We start from the raw sequence: 18,535 nt of genomic DNA on the forward strand, positions 1-18,535 counted from the left end.
TGCTGTTCAGCCTTTCTTGGCACCCTCATTCTATTATCCAGAAGTCCAAGTCAAAAGTGTGCGCAGCTCATGACTGGTAGTGAGGGAAAAGGCTAGCAGGGAGGAGAAGTGAGCTCCGCAGTTCCAGAGTGGCCCCCAGAGCCAGAAGCCAGCAAAGGACACAGAAGCCAGCAAACAACACACACCGTGCAGGCCTCAGCTGGGACTTTTGCTCTGTCAGTCTCTATCCTGGTGACCTTGGAGAGGTCACTTTCTGAGCCGCACACATCAGAGGCCTTAGAGAGAACTGAATGATACAATGAGGATTGAGGGCCTGGGTGGGCTCAGACACTGAGGAAACAGGCTTTTCTGCATGTCCTCCCTTTGCGTAAGTAAAAGAGGCACATGAGGCCATGGCTCCTACAGCCTCCAGAGGGCGCTTTTCTGCCACTCTTCCCGTGCCCTGGTCTCTAAATTGCTTTGCACCTGGCGCTGCCCCATCCTTCAAGTTGACCTCCATAACAATCCAACCATGGGGCAGGGGGTCGGGGAGGACCCTTAGAAACCAAGGTGACAGGTTTCCAGGCTCCTAACTTGGGAGCCTGCAGCCCTAGACTCCTGGGAATACATCACAATGCCTCAGCCCAAGGGACAGGAGGAGTTAGGGAAGCAAGAAGTTGGCTTGGCGAGGTAAGGGAGAGAGTTACCTTGTGGAGTCAAAGGTTCTTAAGTGGGGAGAGGGAGAGGTGAGGAAGGAAGTGGGCTTGGGGGAGGAAGAAGTGGAGGAGACAGGGAGGGAGATAAAAAGGCATTACCTTCAGAACTCTGCCAGAAAGCGTAGGCTTTCATGCGGAAGGCCGTGCGGAAACGCTCTTTATTGTTTAAGCCAACAGGCTTTGGTTCTTTAGAAGGACTTTCTTCTATGGCATCTACATTCAGAGGGGTAAATAGCTTTCCTTTAGTATTGCTACCACGAGGATTAGAAAGGCGAACCCGATCCAAGAGACCCAGCTTTTGGCTACAAAATAAGCAAAAGTGAACAATTTTCCTCCTTCAGTGCAGGCTCTTAAAATTTCCCATCCCTCCATAAAGACTCACACATGCTCCTCCAAGGAGAAATGGGGACCGTGCATTTCACAGTGCTGAATCTGACTCAGCAGCTTGGAATCGGACAGGGCGTGGTTCAAATCCTAGCTCCACAGCCTGCTAGCTCTTATACCCTGGGCAAGACTTCTCTGAATGTCAATTTTCCCATACGCTTAAATGTAGCTTACATGAGATGCCCGCTATAAATTGCCTGGCTCATCCTAGTATGCTGCAGAGATTCATCTTTCCCCATGCCCATTTCCTGCATCAATAACTTCCTGCCTTTCCTGTGTATCATCCCATGGTACCCAGATAGTGATTTACACAGACAAATCCTTATCAAAGGATTCCTCCTTGAAAAGAAACTGACAACACAAATGACGTAAAGCAGCACTCTTAATTTGGTGTCCACAAACAGACCCTCATGGATAGAATTTGGCAGTCCGTGAGTTTGGATGGGGAAAAATACATTTTTAATTTACTAACTTCTAACGAAAATTTAGCATCTCTTTCCATTATGAATGTGGGCAACAAACTCCAGTAATATCCTAAATGCCTGAGACTTGCCACAACAGAAATCACAGATAATTTTATATCCTGTTATTTCAAGGTACTGTTTATGCTCATGCTGGCTTCCAAATTATGGTGGTATTCAATCTGCCACCAGGTTCATCACAAAAGACTTTGATAACGCTGTTTCCATATAATCAGCTTCTTTTGTATATTGTATTTTGTTTATAGATTCAAAATTATTCTGAGAAGGGGTCCATGGGCTTCAGGATACTTCTAGAAGAGTTCCTGGTACAAAGAAAATGGTTAATAATGCCAATATAAAGTTGCCCTGCTGCAAAAAGCCAGTTGCACCTTGACTTAAGCCCAAGTCCACCCTTCCCATCTAGCTGATCTTCGGCAAATCTATGACCTTTTTGAGCCTCAGTTACCTTGTCTGTAAAGTAGGGATAAGCATTCCCTGCTTTATCTGGTTGCTATGAGATGATGTTTATCCAGGATTTGGCATAGAGTGTGACACAGAGCAGGGGCTCTATACATGTTAATTTCTTCCATTTCTCAGCTTTTGCCCCCTTACCCTAGTGAGCACAAAGGATAAAGTCCTTTTTTTGTGGTACTTTCCAGAGAGTGCCACATTGTGTGTTTTCGCCCAGTAGTATACTCAATGCAGCAGCTTCTGCTCCCTTACCTCACACAGAGCTTGGCACACAGGAGGCACTCCCTCATGTACTTGTGAAATAAATGAGAGAGTGAATGAATATAGGTGATCAAATCAGCTCTGCATGGGTTTGCGATAATTTTGTGTTTTCTGAAGAGCATGTCTGGTTAGGCTACTCATGTGCCCCTGCCAGAAGCTGCTGCTACCTTTGAAGCTGGGTGCAGTGTGGAGGTCATCGTGTTGTGGCTGCTGGAAGAGTGAACACTCCTGCCACACAGTCACCCTGTGCTTTCTGAACACCAGGTCCTCGTCTGTCATGGTGGCCTAACAACATCTGCTTCATAGAGGGTTAGGGAGTGTTACATGTGATAATTTCTGTAACATTTCTTGCCTACAGTCCAGCATACACAAGGCATTAAGAAACCTTTGAAAAACAAACGAGTGAATGAATGAATGAGTATATGAATGAGCAGTGAGCAGTTGTTATTCCTGACTTCCTCTGGATCTGTTCTCTCTCACCCAGCACTGTTCCAGCAGTTTGATTGAGGAACTCCATTAATAACCAGCCCAGGATAAATTTAGAAAAACGCCAATGCTCAGCCAGCTCCATCTTCCTTGAACTGAAGTCAACATTTTTGGAATTGCTTTCCTGGCTGCTACTAGATAAATGACTAATAGGACAGAGCCCATGGGCTAAAAATAGTGAATGAAGCAGGAACTGAGCTGAACACACATTGAAGTCTTTCTGGCACTGCGCTGTATGGAGACAGTACATTTCCATGCCTGCCCGCCCCACTGGACTATGCAGTGCTAGCAAGGCAAAGACTCTGCCTGGCTATCTTTGAACACAGCACATTTCCCTGCTCAGAACATCTGAATGTTCAGTACAGCAACTAAGATCAGGGGCAAAACCAGCCTGGTGGAAGCATCCTGACAAACCATGTGACCTAGGACACATCATTTATGCTTTCTGGTCTCCAGTTTCCTCATGGGCAGAATGATGACCATAAGCCCATGCTTTTCATAGATGTTTAAGGGTTAAATGAGGTAATGCATGTCGAGTGCTCAGCCAACTGAGATTCAGGAAGCGCTCAATAGATGCTGGCTGTCATTATTAACTCAGTAAGTAATCCTTTTCCCACAGAAGCAGTAGAAGGCTGACGATGTGTGCGAAAAGGATGGATACAATTCCCTGGGCCACAAATAAAGGTTTTTTTGGTTGTTGTTGTTTAAATGAACTGAGATAAGTTTGAGAGATTCATATATTATTTTACAATACTTCTTAATGCTAGTTTAAAAAGTTCAACATTGTCATTCCACTCCACTTCCGTAGGAGATAAGTATATGAGGAGCTTAATTCCAGATAAACTAAGCAAGACAAAATTAATAGCAGCCACTTTTTCCTGAATTGAAGTTTCACTATAATTGTTGAATATAAGGAAGATAATGAGAGGACTCTCTTGGTTCTATCTGTGCTGGGATTTAGGATTTGCTTGTTAGGCATGTAAGTGCTTCACTGCAACCTCAAACGGTCTGGATTGTTTTGGCCACGTTCACTTAAAACCCCATTGGTCACAGATGGCAGTTTAGACGGTGTTAGGAATCCAGATGCATGGAACAAAGTCAGAAGTCTCGGCTCAGAATCGCTCACAGCCATTGCACCTAAGAGGCTTATGGAATTCTTCCTCCAGCAAAGTGGATGATCAGCTTACTTCTTAATTGTGTTGCCTGAAATCCAAGACCCCAAAGGATAATCAAATGCAAGGCAAAGTTCACTGCTGAAACTCAAAACCCAACTCTGTTCTACGCTGTATGGATTTCCAGTGCATAATTAAGATGTTGTTCTAGGAGGGCACTGCAGATCTTGCAAGAAAAGCCTTCCCCAGAGATGACATCAGATTTTCTTCGAAAGCTAGGGCTCTTGACGTGTTAAGTGCAGGCAAACAACTTCCAAATATGAGTTGTAAAAACTGCAAATAGGTGGACTGGGCATGGAAAAGGAAAATCAAGGTTGTTCTATCCTGGACAATGCGGCTCTTGTCCTGGGCTCCTCCTTCAGGTATCAGCACGGGGAACTTCAGCCATGTTCAACTCCGTGTAGTTTCTTCACATTCAGTGTTTTGCATGTGCTGTGAACTCGACCTGGGAAAATCTTCATCCCTTTTTTTCATCTAAATGACTCTTACTTTTGTCTAAAACATGGTCCAAGCATCAGCCCCACATCTGGACGTTCAGTCTAGTGGCTACTGAGATCCATTAGACATCCATTCTCTGTGCCCCTAGTCCACTTCAGGCTTTTCTCATCCATGACACTCGGCCACTACAGGGAAATATTTGACTTAATAGGGACTCCCTTACTAAATCAGTGGTTCTCAACTAGGGGTGATTTTGACCCCCCAGCCAGGGCACATTTGGCCATGCCTGGAGACATTTGGTCGTCACAACTACTGCTGACATAATAATGGGGAGCACTATTGCCATCTAGTGGGGAGAAGCCAGAGATGCTGTTAAACATCCTGCAATGCACAGGAAATTCCCAACAAAGAATTATCTGTCACAAATATCAATAGTGCTGAGGTTGAAAAACTGAATGGTAAGCTTTTGGGCCTGAAACTACCATGTTCAAGTTGTATATACAGGATCTAGCACAGGATCTGGAATGTTGCAAGCACTAAAATTATTATTACAATGTTGAAAGAAGGAAGGAAGTAATAAAACATTCAATCTTCTGATTAACAAAATGCGTCTAACAGCTGAGAAAGGGACTGCTGTATAGTGGAAAGAGTGTGGACTTTGAAGTAAGAGAACTGAGTTCCAATCTCTGCTCTGTAGTTTATATTTCACTTAGGAAAGTCATTAACTCAGACAGATTCAATTTCATCTGTAAAACGAAGCTAATATTTATTCATTCAACAAAAATGTGTTCCACACCTTGTAAATCTCAGGCTCAAGGTAACTTGTTAACATACATTGGTGATTAAAACCAATGTGGTTTTCTGTCTCTAGTGAGCTTATGATAAAGTCAAGAAGACTTCTGTCTCTAATGAACTTATGATAAAGTCAGGAAGACATAAGTAAACAGACACATTCATTGCTAGAAATCTGACAAGGAGACCAAGAGAATGCAGTAATGAAGAATGGGAGGTTGACAGGTAGGGTGGCTCAGGAAGGCGTCTTGAGTAGATGGGAAGATGAATTAGGAAACCAATTTCAGTAATCAAGGATTAAGATGATGGTGGTCCGGAGACAGAAGCTGAGATCTGAAAGGCAAGAAGCTGGATTTCAAAGAAAGGAGGCAAGAGCTCTCCAGGTGGAAGCACTGCAGGTGGGTGCGAGGGGCATGAGGACTGGACTGTGGCACCAAAGGGAGGGCATGCGGCCAAAACATTCTAAGTGAGAGGCAGAGTGGCACCAGATGAGATCAGAGTCCAGATAAGTCAGAGACTTTAGAAACGAAATACTATTTAAACAGAAATAGAAAATAGGAGTTTCAATTGTATTCTAAGTGTACCTGAGGCCCACAAAGATTTTTGAGGACAAAGTATTTGAAGTTTGCATTTTAAAAAACACATACCTGTTCATTGCAACATTATTCACAACAGCCAAAAGGTGGAAGCAACCCAAATGTTGTCCATCAGTGGATAAGTAGATTAAAAAATGAATGGACATACAATGGGATACCATTTGGTATTAAAATGGAAAGAAATCCTGACACATGTTGCAACATGAATAAACCTTGAGGACATTATGCTAAATGAAATAAGCCCTTCAGAAAAAGACAAATACTATATGATTCCACTTATATGGGATATCAAGTGTGGTCAAGCTCATACAAACAGAAAGTAGAATGGTGGTTTCCAGGGCCTGGGGGCATGGAACAGGGGAGCGTTGTTTAATAGAAATGAAGTTTTAGTTCTGCAAAGTAAAATGTTCTGAAGATTGGTTTCATAACCATGTGAATACACCAAATACTATAGACCTGTACTTTTTTTTTTTTTAAACAGGGTCTATACTCTGTCATCCAGGCTGGAATGCAATGGTGTCATCTTGGCTCACTGCAACCTCTGCTCCTGGGTTCAAGCGATTCTCCTGCCTCAGCCTCCCGAGTTACTGGAATTACAGGTGCTCATCACCACACCTGGCTAATTTTTGTATTTTTAGTAGAAACAGTGTTTTGCCATGTTGGTCAGATTAGTTTCAAACAAGCCTGGCTAATTTTTGTATTTTTAGTAAAAACAGGGTTTTGCCATGTTGGCCAGATTAGTTTCGAACTCTTGAGCTCAGGTGATACGCCTGCCTCGGCCTCCCAAAGTGCTGGGATTAGAGGCGTGAGCTGTTGCCCCTGGCCGAGATCTGTACTCTTAAAAATGGTTAAGATAGCAACATTTTATGTTATGTGTATCTGACTACAATTTTAAAAAAATTCAAAAAGAACACAATGGACTTTTTGGTGGAGAAGGGATCCATGGGAAGCAAAAACAACAAAGAGAGACTGAAAAGGAAGCCACTGAAGATATCCAGGCAAAAGATGCTACTGCTGTGGAGTAGGGTGATTGCAGTGGGTAGAGTAAGAAGACTAGAACTTTGACATCAATTTTCGACTAGTACACCAATATTCCCTGACGGGTTCTAGATGGGCTGTGAGGAAAAAGATTGATAAATAACCACCCCTGGTTTCTCATTGCACAGATAAGTTGTGCAATCACATAGGTACCCATATTATAACCATCATTATAAGCTATTTTTTTTGGAGTTGGGCAAGACTTTGAACAAGCAAGTGTGGAGAAAAAATCAAAAGTGGAGTTTGGGACATGTTACTTTTAGGAAGACTGAGAGGCATCGTGTCAAGTAAGAAGTTGGGGACTGTGTCTTTTTTATTCATTGCTATATTCCCAGACTCTATAATGGTTTCTGGTACACAGGAGTGTCTTAATAAATATTCATTGAATGGTGGATGAATGGATGGATAAGTGAATGGATGGATAAGTAAATGGATGATAGAGAGATGAATGGATGGATGAAGATGGGTGCATGGATGGATAATGGATATATGGATGACGGATGAATGGAAGCAGTGTCACTAGAGTCAAAAAAGAGAGATTTCGAAGAAAGGGTTAATCTGTCTTGTGCTATTTTGATATGAGTGCTCAGTACAATGGTGCAGACTGAGTGCCCAGCACAGAACAGCCAATCCCATTTATAGGAGTCAAGGCCTTCTCTCCTTCATTCTTTCATCCTTTAATCTTTTCATGTGGAAAGAGTGGGGACTAACAAAAGATCTGCAGTTCCCTTTAAGAGTACTTTTAGAGGTTTCCTAGCACCATGGTCTACCCTGAGAGAGACAGAGAAAGCAGACAGGTAATAAACACCTGTCACCTTCCATATGCCAAATTTTTGAGGCTTTGGTGTCCTATTTTTCTCTCTAAGAAAAGAGTATAAATGAAAGTTGCTGTCTGTGCTTATTTCTTAAGATATTTTATTCTTTAAAATAAAATGGGAAATGCTAACTGGAGATGAGATGATAATGAACGTGAAGTGGCCAAAAGAAAGGGGGCCTGGAACTTGACCGGCCTTCCTTAAATGGTATAAACATTGAAGAAGATGATGGTAATTTCTTTTTCTTTTTTTTTTTTTGGAGACAGAATCTTGCTCTGTCGCCCAGGCTGGCTCTTGGCTCACTGCAACCTCTGCCTCCCAGGTTCAAGCGATTCTACTGCCTCAGCCTCCCGAGTAGCTGGGATTACAGGCACACGCCACTACACCCAGCTAATTTTTTGTATTTTAGTAGAGACGGGGTTTCACCATGTTGCCAAGGCTGGCAATTTCTTTACAGCTTTCACTCTGTTCGTGGTAGAGCTGGGAGAACCAAATAACTCCTATCCTTTGTGTGATGGTTAATTTTATGTGTCAACTTGACTGAGCCAAGGGATCCTCAGACAGCTGATAAAACTTCATTTCTGGAAGTGTCTGTGAGGGTGGAAGAGATTAGCAGTTGAATCAGTAGACTGAGAAAAGATCAGCCTTCACCAATGTGGATGGACGTCATCTAATCCTTTGAGGGCCCAAATAAATCAAAAGGAGGGAAAAGGGTGAATTCACTCTCTTTGTTTGAGCTGGGACATTCATATTCTCTTGCCCTTGGAGATTGGAGCTCCTGGTTCTCAGGCCTTTGAACTCCAGAACTTATACCATTGGAGCTCATGGTTCTCAGGCCTTTGGACTTGGACTGAATTAAACTGCTGGCTTTCCTGGTGTTCCAGCTTGCGGACAGCAGATTGTAAGATTTCTCAGCCTCTATAATTATGTGAGCCAATTCCTATAATAAATCTCCTGTTATAAACCTCGCTATATTCCATTGGTTCTGTTTTACTGGAGAATTCTGACCATACACTTTATTTCTCTACAGAGGAATTTATTATTTTGTAGCTAGAAACAAAGATTTGCTGCTCATGTAGGTTTTCTGTGCATTTTTCTTGGGACATGGTTGTGCTTCTTAGCTGATCTAATCAATTGACATTTCTAGAGATTTTTCATATAGAATTGATAGATGCAGGAGGCAGATGAGGGGGAAGGTCCCAGGGAATCTCTAACAGGCCTGTGCACTGGGAGGACAGGGTGGGGCCGCAAAAAGTTCCTGCTGCTTGCAGCGGGGAGGAGCCTGGCCTCTCCTGTTCCTGGGTGGGGACTTGGGATGCTATCTGTGAGATGGCGGCCTGTTAATAGGAACCCTTCTCCCTTTGCTGAGTGGTTTTTCCTTTTTCCTTTTGCCCACTAAGTTCCGTAACCCCTCTCCCTTCAAAGTGTCTGCATGCCTAATCTTTCCTGGTCATGTGACAAGAACCCGGTTTCTTCCTACAACATTTTTTTGGTGCCCAGAACATGGGATCTGAGGAAAGGAAGGTGAAATGGGGACCCAAAACCTTTAACTTTTGCTTCTGAGCCTTTTGGTCCTACGGCATTTATCTTGTTTTGGAACAGTAATGACAACTATCTTTCCTTTTACAATACAACACTGGAGGTGGTCCACACCCACCCCAAGGGCCACAGACACACGCGCAGGACAGTTGGGTCAGGCAGCTGCCTGTCCCCGCTTCCCTACCAACTGGAGTGCATGGCTGTGGTGTGTGCCTCATGTGTGTGCAGTGTCCAACGGCCATGCAGGGTAAGTATGAGCCACAACTGCTGCCTGGGCCCCAAGCAACTGGCTGGCATTCCCTGCCACATGTCCACAGAGTTCCCCCCTCCCCCAGCCAGAGAGTCCAGCTCTGTCCCACAATAGTTTAGCTTCTCTCCCTGGTGCAGAAACCATTTGCCATAAGAATAAGAGGTTCTTCCCCCAGTCATCCTTTTCTCTTCTCCACCTTGTCAGCAGTTAACACAGCCCTGCATTTAACCTCCTTTTCTCTACGCTGTCAGCAGACGACTTTTAAACAAGGTTTTTGTTTTTTTTTTTTTCCTTTTGGAAGACATTTTGTTGGGCTGGGAATGATGGGGATCACTGTATTTTTGGTAGAGTTTTAAATGTGAGAAAGGATTTGTGAGGTTAGTCTTAAGCTGTAGCCATTCTGGTGTGCTTTGCACGTCTTTCTGTATGGCTGGTAGCAAACTTTGCTGCAGGCCTCCATCTTGATTTACATCCTTGAGGGCGTGGCCTGTAACCTCGTGGCAGGGCTTTGTTTAGCGTTTGGGTGGCCTGGCCAGAATGAGTCCTTTCTGGTTTGATATGTGAGGTTTTGCGGTTTGTTGATTCCCTTACCCTCCACGAACCACCTTGGATTTTCCTTTCTCTGAGTCTTTAGTAAAGTTTGAAAGCCAGAAATATTGGCTGCTTGGTATGGCTAAAGTTGGCTAATAAGGGAGTTAAAAGGATTTTCTTAAGGAGTGTTCACCTTAATTAAAAGTGGATTATCCAAGTTTTAGTTATATTTACAAGGACTTTATGTTTTCCTTTTCTTGGACCTTGTTTTGCTGGGAAAAGGTTTTTTTTCAGTTGACTGAAATATTTTTCTCCATTTTGCCTTGCCACTTTTAATGCACATATGAGAGGGGAGAGACCTCTGTTTTCTTCATGGAACCCCAGGAATTAATAGTACCTGGAGGTCAATAATCCAAATAGGAGATTGGCAAACAAAAGATCTTATGGGGACTGCATTTTCTTCTGCCTGTCTGTGTAGTTATATATGTGTTGTGTGTGTGTGATGTCTGTAAAAAGATCTTTAATTAATTGGCCTAAAAGAAGGTAAGTGCTTGGATCAAATATTTTTTAAAGGGAAGATAAAAGCTGTGGTAATTTCACGTGGCTTTAATCATTGAAAAATAAAAACATTATTGTTGGTTATAAAAAATAATTATTGGTAAAAAGCAGATGTCATCAAAATATAAATAGGTGGACTAAATTATGCAGGTCAGATCCTAGGTTGGCTAAATGTTTTAAGGTTATAGGCTGCTTTTTTGGCTTTTGAGAACTTTTCAATTTGCCAGCTTCACAACTGGTAAGGCCTGGGGACATGTGGAACTAACCACACCCTTAATTATGCTGGAAGGAGTCAAACCTTGGCTGCATCTAGCACATAATCAAAACAACTTACCAGGTTCTACATTAAAAATTGCTAACTGCTACCATTATGACATGTAATTGAGACTACTGGAAATAGATTTATGTGCAAGGTGTGTAAGAACAGTAAAATGTGTTTTTAATAAAAGGTTAGAAAAAGGCATAAAAATATAAATTCTCGCCTAAAGCTAAAGAATTGTTTTAAATTAGATATGATAAAGCTAAAAGTTTAAACAAATGGTGGAAGGATTGTAAAAATTAGTCTTACAAAAATTCCATGTGTGAATATATTGATTAAATACAAAAGGGTATTATATGGTTTTTCTGTAAATTGAGCATTAAAATAAAAGCACAGCAAGGTATTCTCAAGGCATTAATCTTCTCTTTAGCAAAATTTGTAAAGGGTTATAAAGGGGTTTTGCTTTTTTAAAATTTCTGAGTCAGCATTTTGGCAAAATAATTTATGGTAGTATGTAATTCTATTTCATAATGTCAAGTGTTTTAAGCCTCTAACATATTTAACAGGCTTGCCCAAATCAAACTTCAGTTTCAAAACTGTGTTTCCTGATATCTGGATTTTTGGATGTTTCAGAGGGCCTCTGGAGTATCCAGAAAAGAGAAGTAAATAGGATTATTTGACATGTTTACGTACATGGGATTGCTACAGTGGTATTCAATCTTCTTTAGGCTATATTTTGGTGAATAACATCAATATATGTTCCAGAATTGTATGGGATTTCTAAAATTCTAATGTCTAAGTATATGCTATCATAATTAAGGTTATGTTAAGTTATTGGATACCATGAGATAACCAAACTTCTTTGTCAATTGTGTTTCTAACTCTAACTACCCTGGACATTTGATAATTGTTGTCTTGTTTTAATCTCTTTCAAAAGACGGTTTATAGTAAGCTACAGAACTTTGGCAGACACTCTCAAATACAGGTTTCTGATAACTTTGGAGATTGTGCCATTGGAATAAAGAAAAAATGTACAGGACTCATGAAGAGCTAAAATGTTCATGAATATCAAGCAAAACAAGAGCTAACTGAATGAACTCAAAGAAAACCAAAGCAATCTTTTTGACTTTTGCTTGGAATATTGCTGGGTTTTGTTTTGTTTTTCAGAGTCAAGGAAACTTATTTTGAACTATTTACAGCCTTTAACAACTGAGTAAGGTATACTCTGTGAACAAAATTTGGAGCATGTTTCTTTCTGTCTGCCTGCTTGTCCTAGAATTTGGAAACTAGTTGTGAGTATTCTTTACTCATGGCATACAATTGTTTGCATCACTGCAATAAGAATCCATTTTCTTTTGCAACAGGAAACAACTGTAGAAACTGGTTGTTTTACCAAGGCTTTGACTGGAAGTGTATTCTTCTCTTTAAGGAGTCAAGCTTGACTTGCAGAGCCAATACAAGCCCCTTGGAAAAAAACTGGCCTCATACCTTTGCCTACACAGTCCCTGTACAGGGTTCCTGACCTGTGGTCAGTAAAAAGTGTCACTTTCTAACAGGCCCAGGAGTTCCAAGTTTATCTTGGGACCTTAAGAGGAGAGGATCACCCAACTCACAGGTATTTGAGGATACAAACCCATGGCTGGGCTCTGCTTTAAAAGGTCTTATCTGAGATTCCTTGTGGGACAGAGTTCCATCAAAGCCAATCTAAAAGGCCTATGTAGACATAACTAGTCTAGCTGCACTTTATGCAAATAATCAGGCCAAGTATAAGACTAAAATGTATTTTGCAAACAACTCTATCCTATCATGATTTTTTTAAACAAAAATGAGTACTGGAGAGAGAGGAATTATGTTTCAAAACCTATTATAAGTTTGTCATTAAATTCTCAACTCATTAGTTGTTTTTAAGTTTTTGTCTACATTTTAGACTAACCCTGATTGTTCCTGTGACCCAACCAGCAATCTCTGGCTGCAGCTCAGAAGAAACAAGAGGGATGGGTAATGTAAAAATCTGGATCAATATTCTAGTTCTGAGCCATTATCTTGCAAATCCCGCCAGATGACAGGAATAAATAGAGTGCCCCTAACCCAGAGGTTTCATTTTTGGGAAAGTAAGACCAAGAGAGAAAACCAAAGCCAAGCACATGCATCCAAAGAGATCCTTTTCTCTCCCTGTATGTATCATAAGACATCCTTTTCTCTCCATTGTTAGAGAAGGACTCAATTCCACAGCTTCACTTTAGTATTCAGCTTATGATAAGAAGTCCATGCAACCCCCCAAGACACATTTTTGTTCCAAACTCAGTTCCAAGCTTTGGGTCAAAGCCCTAGGAAAGAAAACTGGATCTGAGGGATCCAGAGGCAGATGATAACAGCAGTTAAAAGGCACAGCACAGGTGAGCATGACTGATTCCTGCTGATTAAGCCAAGCTTCCCATTTCATGGATAAAAACACCCTCTTATATCACACTAGTATTCATGGCATAAATGAGGTCTAGGTAATTCAAGGCTATTGACAGCAGGAGAAAGAGGGGGTATGTGGGTAGTAGTGGATACTCCTACCCCGCAAGCGCCCCCCCCATTAACATGGGTGAAAGCCTCTTTAACACCCATGGGTGGCACCCTGTCATGGTCACCAGGACTCAGAGATAGAAGGAGGAAGGAGAGAAAAAGGAATGCCTCATTTTCCCTCCCTCATGTACCCTAGGTATTTGCTAGGAAGAGAAAGGAGCCAGGGACACCTATTCCCCTCTTTCTAGATGAGTAGCCATTCATCTTCAGCCTGTACCCCAGGTATTTGCTAGGAAGAGAAAGGAGCCAGGGACACCTATTCCCCTCTTTCTAGATGAGTAGCCATTCATCTTCAGTCTGTACCCCTTTCAAATGCATCCTGAACCCCTGGGACGCCTTTGAAAAAAATGCCATTTTTTTTCCTTTTTCCTCCTGTCCTCTCTTCATTGATAGGTAATTGTGTCTCTGTATTATGGGACACTCCCTTCAGATGGATCCTCCAAACTGGGAAAAGTTAATGTCCCAAACCTTAAGCTGGTTGGCTTAGGACTAGGCTCAGCGGAAGGGAACCCAGAAGCCTGATGTGCCATCAAAAGGGTAAAAGTCTTTTTTTTTTTTTTTTTTTTTTTTTTTTTTAACCAATCAGGCTTTTTGCCCCCTTCTCCCCATACAAACTGGTAAAAGCCCCTGGGATTTCTGAGCTGTCCTTACCACACACTCTTATTTCATATTTATACGTGTTTTCTAATAACTCAGTTTGTCTCTTCTTCAGGCCATGAAACTCCAGTCATGCAACTGGAGCCTTGGGCAATGGCCCCTTCTGGTGGGAACCCTTGGATAGGCCCCTGAGGGCGATTTGACTGCCGTTTTCCCAAAACAGCACCCCCTGTCAACAGGAAGCAGTTAAGATCTGTCTTCATCCTTATCCTTATCCTTATTCTAATGGCAGTTAGATGTACTTCTTTAGAGGAGGGAATGATAGATGCAGGAGGCTGGTAAGGTCCCTGGAGAATCCCCAACCAGCCTGTGCACTGGGATGATGGGGTGGGGCTGCAGGAAGTTTGTGCCGCTTGCAGGGAGGAGGAGCCTGGCCTCTCCTCTTCCTAGGTGGTGACCTGGGATTCCAACTGAGAGATGGAAACCTGTTAACGGGAACCCCTCTCACTTTGCTGTGTTGTTTTTCTTTTTTCCTTTTCACCCAATATATTTTGTAACCTCTCACTCTTCAAAGTGCCTGCATGCCTAATCTTTCCTGGTCATGTGAGAAGAACTCATTTTTTTCCTACAACAGAATCAGGTGATTGGAGAAAAGATCACAGGCCTAGGCACCCAAGGCTTGAAGGATGAAAGAATGAAAGATGGAAGGAACAAAATTAGGACCTTAATTCTTTCTTCAGTTCAGTGAAAATCTACTTAGCCCTTGAGAAGACAAAAGAAAGGTCTTCAGTGGATTCTTCCCTGTTCTCTTGTTTCTGGTAGAGCTTAAGAGTTTCCTTCCTTTGTGCCTGTTTCACCTGCCCCTGTGTCTCTAACATCTCCCTGCCAGCACCCCCGACACTACATTGTTCTTTTCGGCTGACACATCCGCTCCTCCCATCAGATTGTGAGGGCCTTTCCCGTTAGGATATGAGTTACAATTCCCTGAGAATCTTCAGGGCTGACAAAAAGCAGAGCTCTTAATGCTCAGTGTTTAGGATAGGGAAGGCAGAGGATAGAATGAAGAAAGGATGGATGGAAGCAAGGAGAAAAGTGTTGCAAAGCCAGGATTCAAATCTAGGTTGATCTGACTCCTAAACTAGCTCTACACCATATGGAAATAACCCCGGGCCAAGAAAACCTGGAAATATGGGTGCAAATCAGGATAACAATGATAATAAAAGCAAACCTTTAAATAATACTTACCATGGGCCAGGCTCTATTCTAAGCATGCAATCCTTACCACAGCCCTAGGAGATAGGTACCCTTATTATAACCATCATATAGATGAGGAAACTGAAGCACAGTGAAGTCTGTAATGTGCCCAGAATCACATAGCCAACATTATTAAAAGTAATCTGTAACGTGCAACGTCTAATGTGGCAAAACAACATGGTTCCAATTCTACTATTGTGGCTGGAAACTTATAGCACAAAGGACCTGAAGCAGCTTGGAAATCACCTAGCTCAATCTCTGCCTTCTAGAGATAAGGGATCTTGGGCTCAGGTGGCAGGTGATTCCCAAAGGACTGGCTACTCTGGGGAAGGGGAAGGACAGATAAAGCAAGGAGGAAGCAGGATTGTGATTGGACTGACCACTGGATTGGAAGGAACAGCATCATTATTTTGAAATAACTCTGATGTGTTAATTGGGTTCTCTCAGTTAAACAGGTTTGCAAAATTAGTTCTGCTGAACTCGAAGGCCTGTTTCGTTCCCTGTAATCCAGTGAGCCTGAGGATCTATGAGGATGATTCCAGGACATTTGCAGCTGGTACTCCAATGACACTGATGTGAATGTGGAGAGCGACATATTATTTTCTTCTGGTCTCGTAAGAAATGTTTTCTCCATTTACCCAAATCTCTTGTCTGAATAATACACCAGTTGATCAGCACTGATCTCTAGTGAGCACCTATCATGTCTTGAAGAGAGCATTTACTATAGGCTGAGCTCTCTTCAAGACATGATAGGTATGATTCCAGCCAGCCCATGTGGTCAGCATTATTATGATTTCCACAGACAAGAACATGGAGACACAGAAAGTTTGCATAAGTTGCCAAGAGCACACAGCTAATTACAAGGGAAGCCAGGTTTTGAAGTCTAGTAGTCCGACTCTGGACTCTGTCATCAGTCCCTACGGCTATGACTACCTCCTAATTCTACTACCTAGTTATTTTTATTCCCTGGTTAAAGAGAAGAAATGACCATAGATCTGGAGGGATCCAGGCAGACACAGGTTCAAATCCCAGCCCCTGTGTGAGTTGTTTCACCTTGCTAATCCCTAGTGTCCCCATTGGTGTAGGGGGATAATAAAATCTAAATCTTTCACAAATATCTATCTCAAAGTCATGTATCCTGGATCTGCTGAGACAGGTTCCCACCATATGCAACCTACCACACTTGTTTTTGGCAAACATAGAGGGTTAAATTGTGTTGCCCCACACAAACATGTAGTATCGCTAACCCAATACTTGGGAACATGACTTTATTTGGAAATAGGGTCTTTGCTGATGGAATCAAGTAAAGATGAGGGCATATTGAATTAGGGTGGGCCTTTAATCCAATGACTGTTGCCTTTATAAGAGAAATGAGAGGGAGTTTGGGACACAGACACACTCAGACAGAAGAAAGCCATGTAAAGTGGGAGGCAGAGATTGGAGGAATGGGTCGAAAAGCCCAAGGATCAGCATGAACTACCTGAAGCTAGGATGAGGCAAGAAAGGACTCTGGTCTAGAGCCTTTGGAGGGAGCATGGGCAGGCAACATTTTGATTCCAGACTTCTAGCTTCCAGAACTGTGAGAGAATAAATTTCTGTTGTTCTAAGTCAACCCATTATGTGGCAATTTGTTATGGCTGCTGTAGAAATCTAATAGCAAATGAGGGCTTGGTGAATGTACTTAGTGAAAAGTTCTATTTTCAGACTGATGAAGCCAAGTCAGGGAGCTGAGACACATTCTTGTGTGCTAAAGGATACCATGCTCATAGGTAGAGAGAAGGCCACATGAACCATAAGGAGGACCATCTTTTCCCTATTTTTGAAGTCATAAAAATGCAATGTCTCTACTTTCAGAAGAATTTGGAAGAAGCTGATAGCTCTACTAGCTTCTCTACATGGAAGGAGGTGAATTATCCAACTGGGTTATGATGTGTGCAATAGCCATTCACCCATGTTCTTTGATTGGGAGAGTTCTGTATTAAATATCAGTGTTCAGATACGGTCTTTCTCTCGCTAGCTCTCAGTGCCCAGTGGCTGACTGGGAGAGTGTCTGCTCTGTCCCTGTGCTGTTTCCAAGGACACACTTGGTGAGAAGTGTTGCCCCCAGAGCCAATCTTGCTTTACCCAGAAAATGTAACCTGTGTTTTTTTATTATTTTTTTATTTTTATTAATTTAAGTTATGGGATACATGTGCAGAACGTGCAGGTTTGTTCCATAGGTACACATGTGCCATGGTGGTTTGCTGCACCTATCAACCCATCATCTATGTTTTAAGCCCCACATGCATTAGGTATTTGCCCTAATGCTCTCCTGCCCCTTGCCCCCCATCCACCGACAGGCCCCAGTGTGTGATGTTCCCCTCCCTGTGTCCATGTGTTCTCATTGTTCAACTCCCACTTATGAATGAGAACATGCAGTGTCTGATAACCTGTGTTTTAATTCTTTGACTTCTAGGTATATTTCTTAATTGGTTCATAATTCAGAGGGGAATTACATAGCCCTCCACACCCCATTATCCCAAGAGGAAAACTGAGACTAAGCCTTCAGGACATATCTGGCATCCCTCTGAGGTTAAATAAAATTGGTCCAAATCTCACCTCTGCATCTCAGTTACTCTGCAGCCTGGGATAATGTTGCAGGGTCTGGATAGCAGGAGAAAATACTAATAGCTATGGGGTTGTGTTCAAGCCTTTTGTTTTGCTCTGGTTAACAATTTCCTCATCATCAGTAAAATTAGGGGATTGGATTGATTGAGCTCTAAATTCATGTTTACCTTTAGTAGTCATTGATTTTGAAGCATGGAAGGTATTTGATTGCCAACATTGTTCATGACTCTGTGAGATAAATTTCATGTGGCTGATGTCACAGGGAGAAGGCAAAGTGTGAATTATAGTGTCTGACCAAATGTTCTTTCACACCACAGATGACCCCGGCTCTGTGCCTTTTCTTGCCTCTGTAGCCTCCTCCTGTGTCAGGGACTTCAGCTAGGTGGGCCAAGAAAGGGTAGAAGAAAACAGAACGAGCAAAAGGGACACCTGCTGTGACTGACTAGGTAACTGTTCCCAACAGCTGGAAGGAGGAGCATAGTGGTAGGAACCATGAACTACAGAGCTAGACCAACTGGATCCAAGTCTTGCTCTTGCACTTTCTAGCTTTGTGATCTTCTGCAAGTCACTTATCTATCTGACCTCAGTTTCTCATCTATAAAATGGGGATTAAAAATAGTACCTATCTCTTAGGGTGGTTATGAAGAAGAGTTGTGCTTACAACTATGCCAGGGAAGCAGTCAGCATTCTTTGTAAGTTACTATTGGATTCTTTGATCCAAAGAATGATTCTCTACTAAATTTGACCACTCTGTAGTGGG

The 18,535-nt window shown here is 42.3% G+C and overlaps 1 protein-coding gene across 2 annotated transcripts in view; it reads right to left on the bottom strand.

Moving 5' to 3' along the window:
* Window positions 1-18,535, bottom strand: part of KCNQ3 (potassium voltage-gated channel subfamily Q member 3) — a 360,565-nt gene that overhangs the window by 19,510 nt on the left and 322,520 nt on the right. For both annotated transcript variants that reach the window (XM_031013871.3, XM_055349232.2), the window contains exon 10: window positions 795-997. In XM_031013871.3, the coding sequence (XP_030869731.3) occupies window positions 795-997 (203 nt within the window). The remainder of the gene's footprint in view (window positions 1-794; window positions 998-18,535) is intronic.

Source organism: Gorilla gorilla, chromosome 7 (assembly GCF_029281585.2).
Source record: "Gorilla gorilla gorilla isolate KB3781 chromosome 7, NHGRI_mGorGor1-v2.1_pri, whole genome shotgun sequence".
Lineage (NCBI taxonomy): Eukaryota > Metazoa > Chordata > Mammalia > Primates > Hominidae > Gorilla > Gorilla gorilla.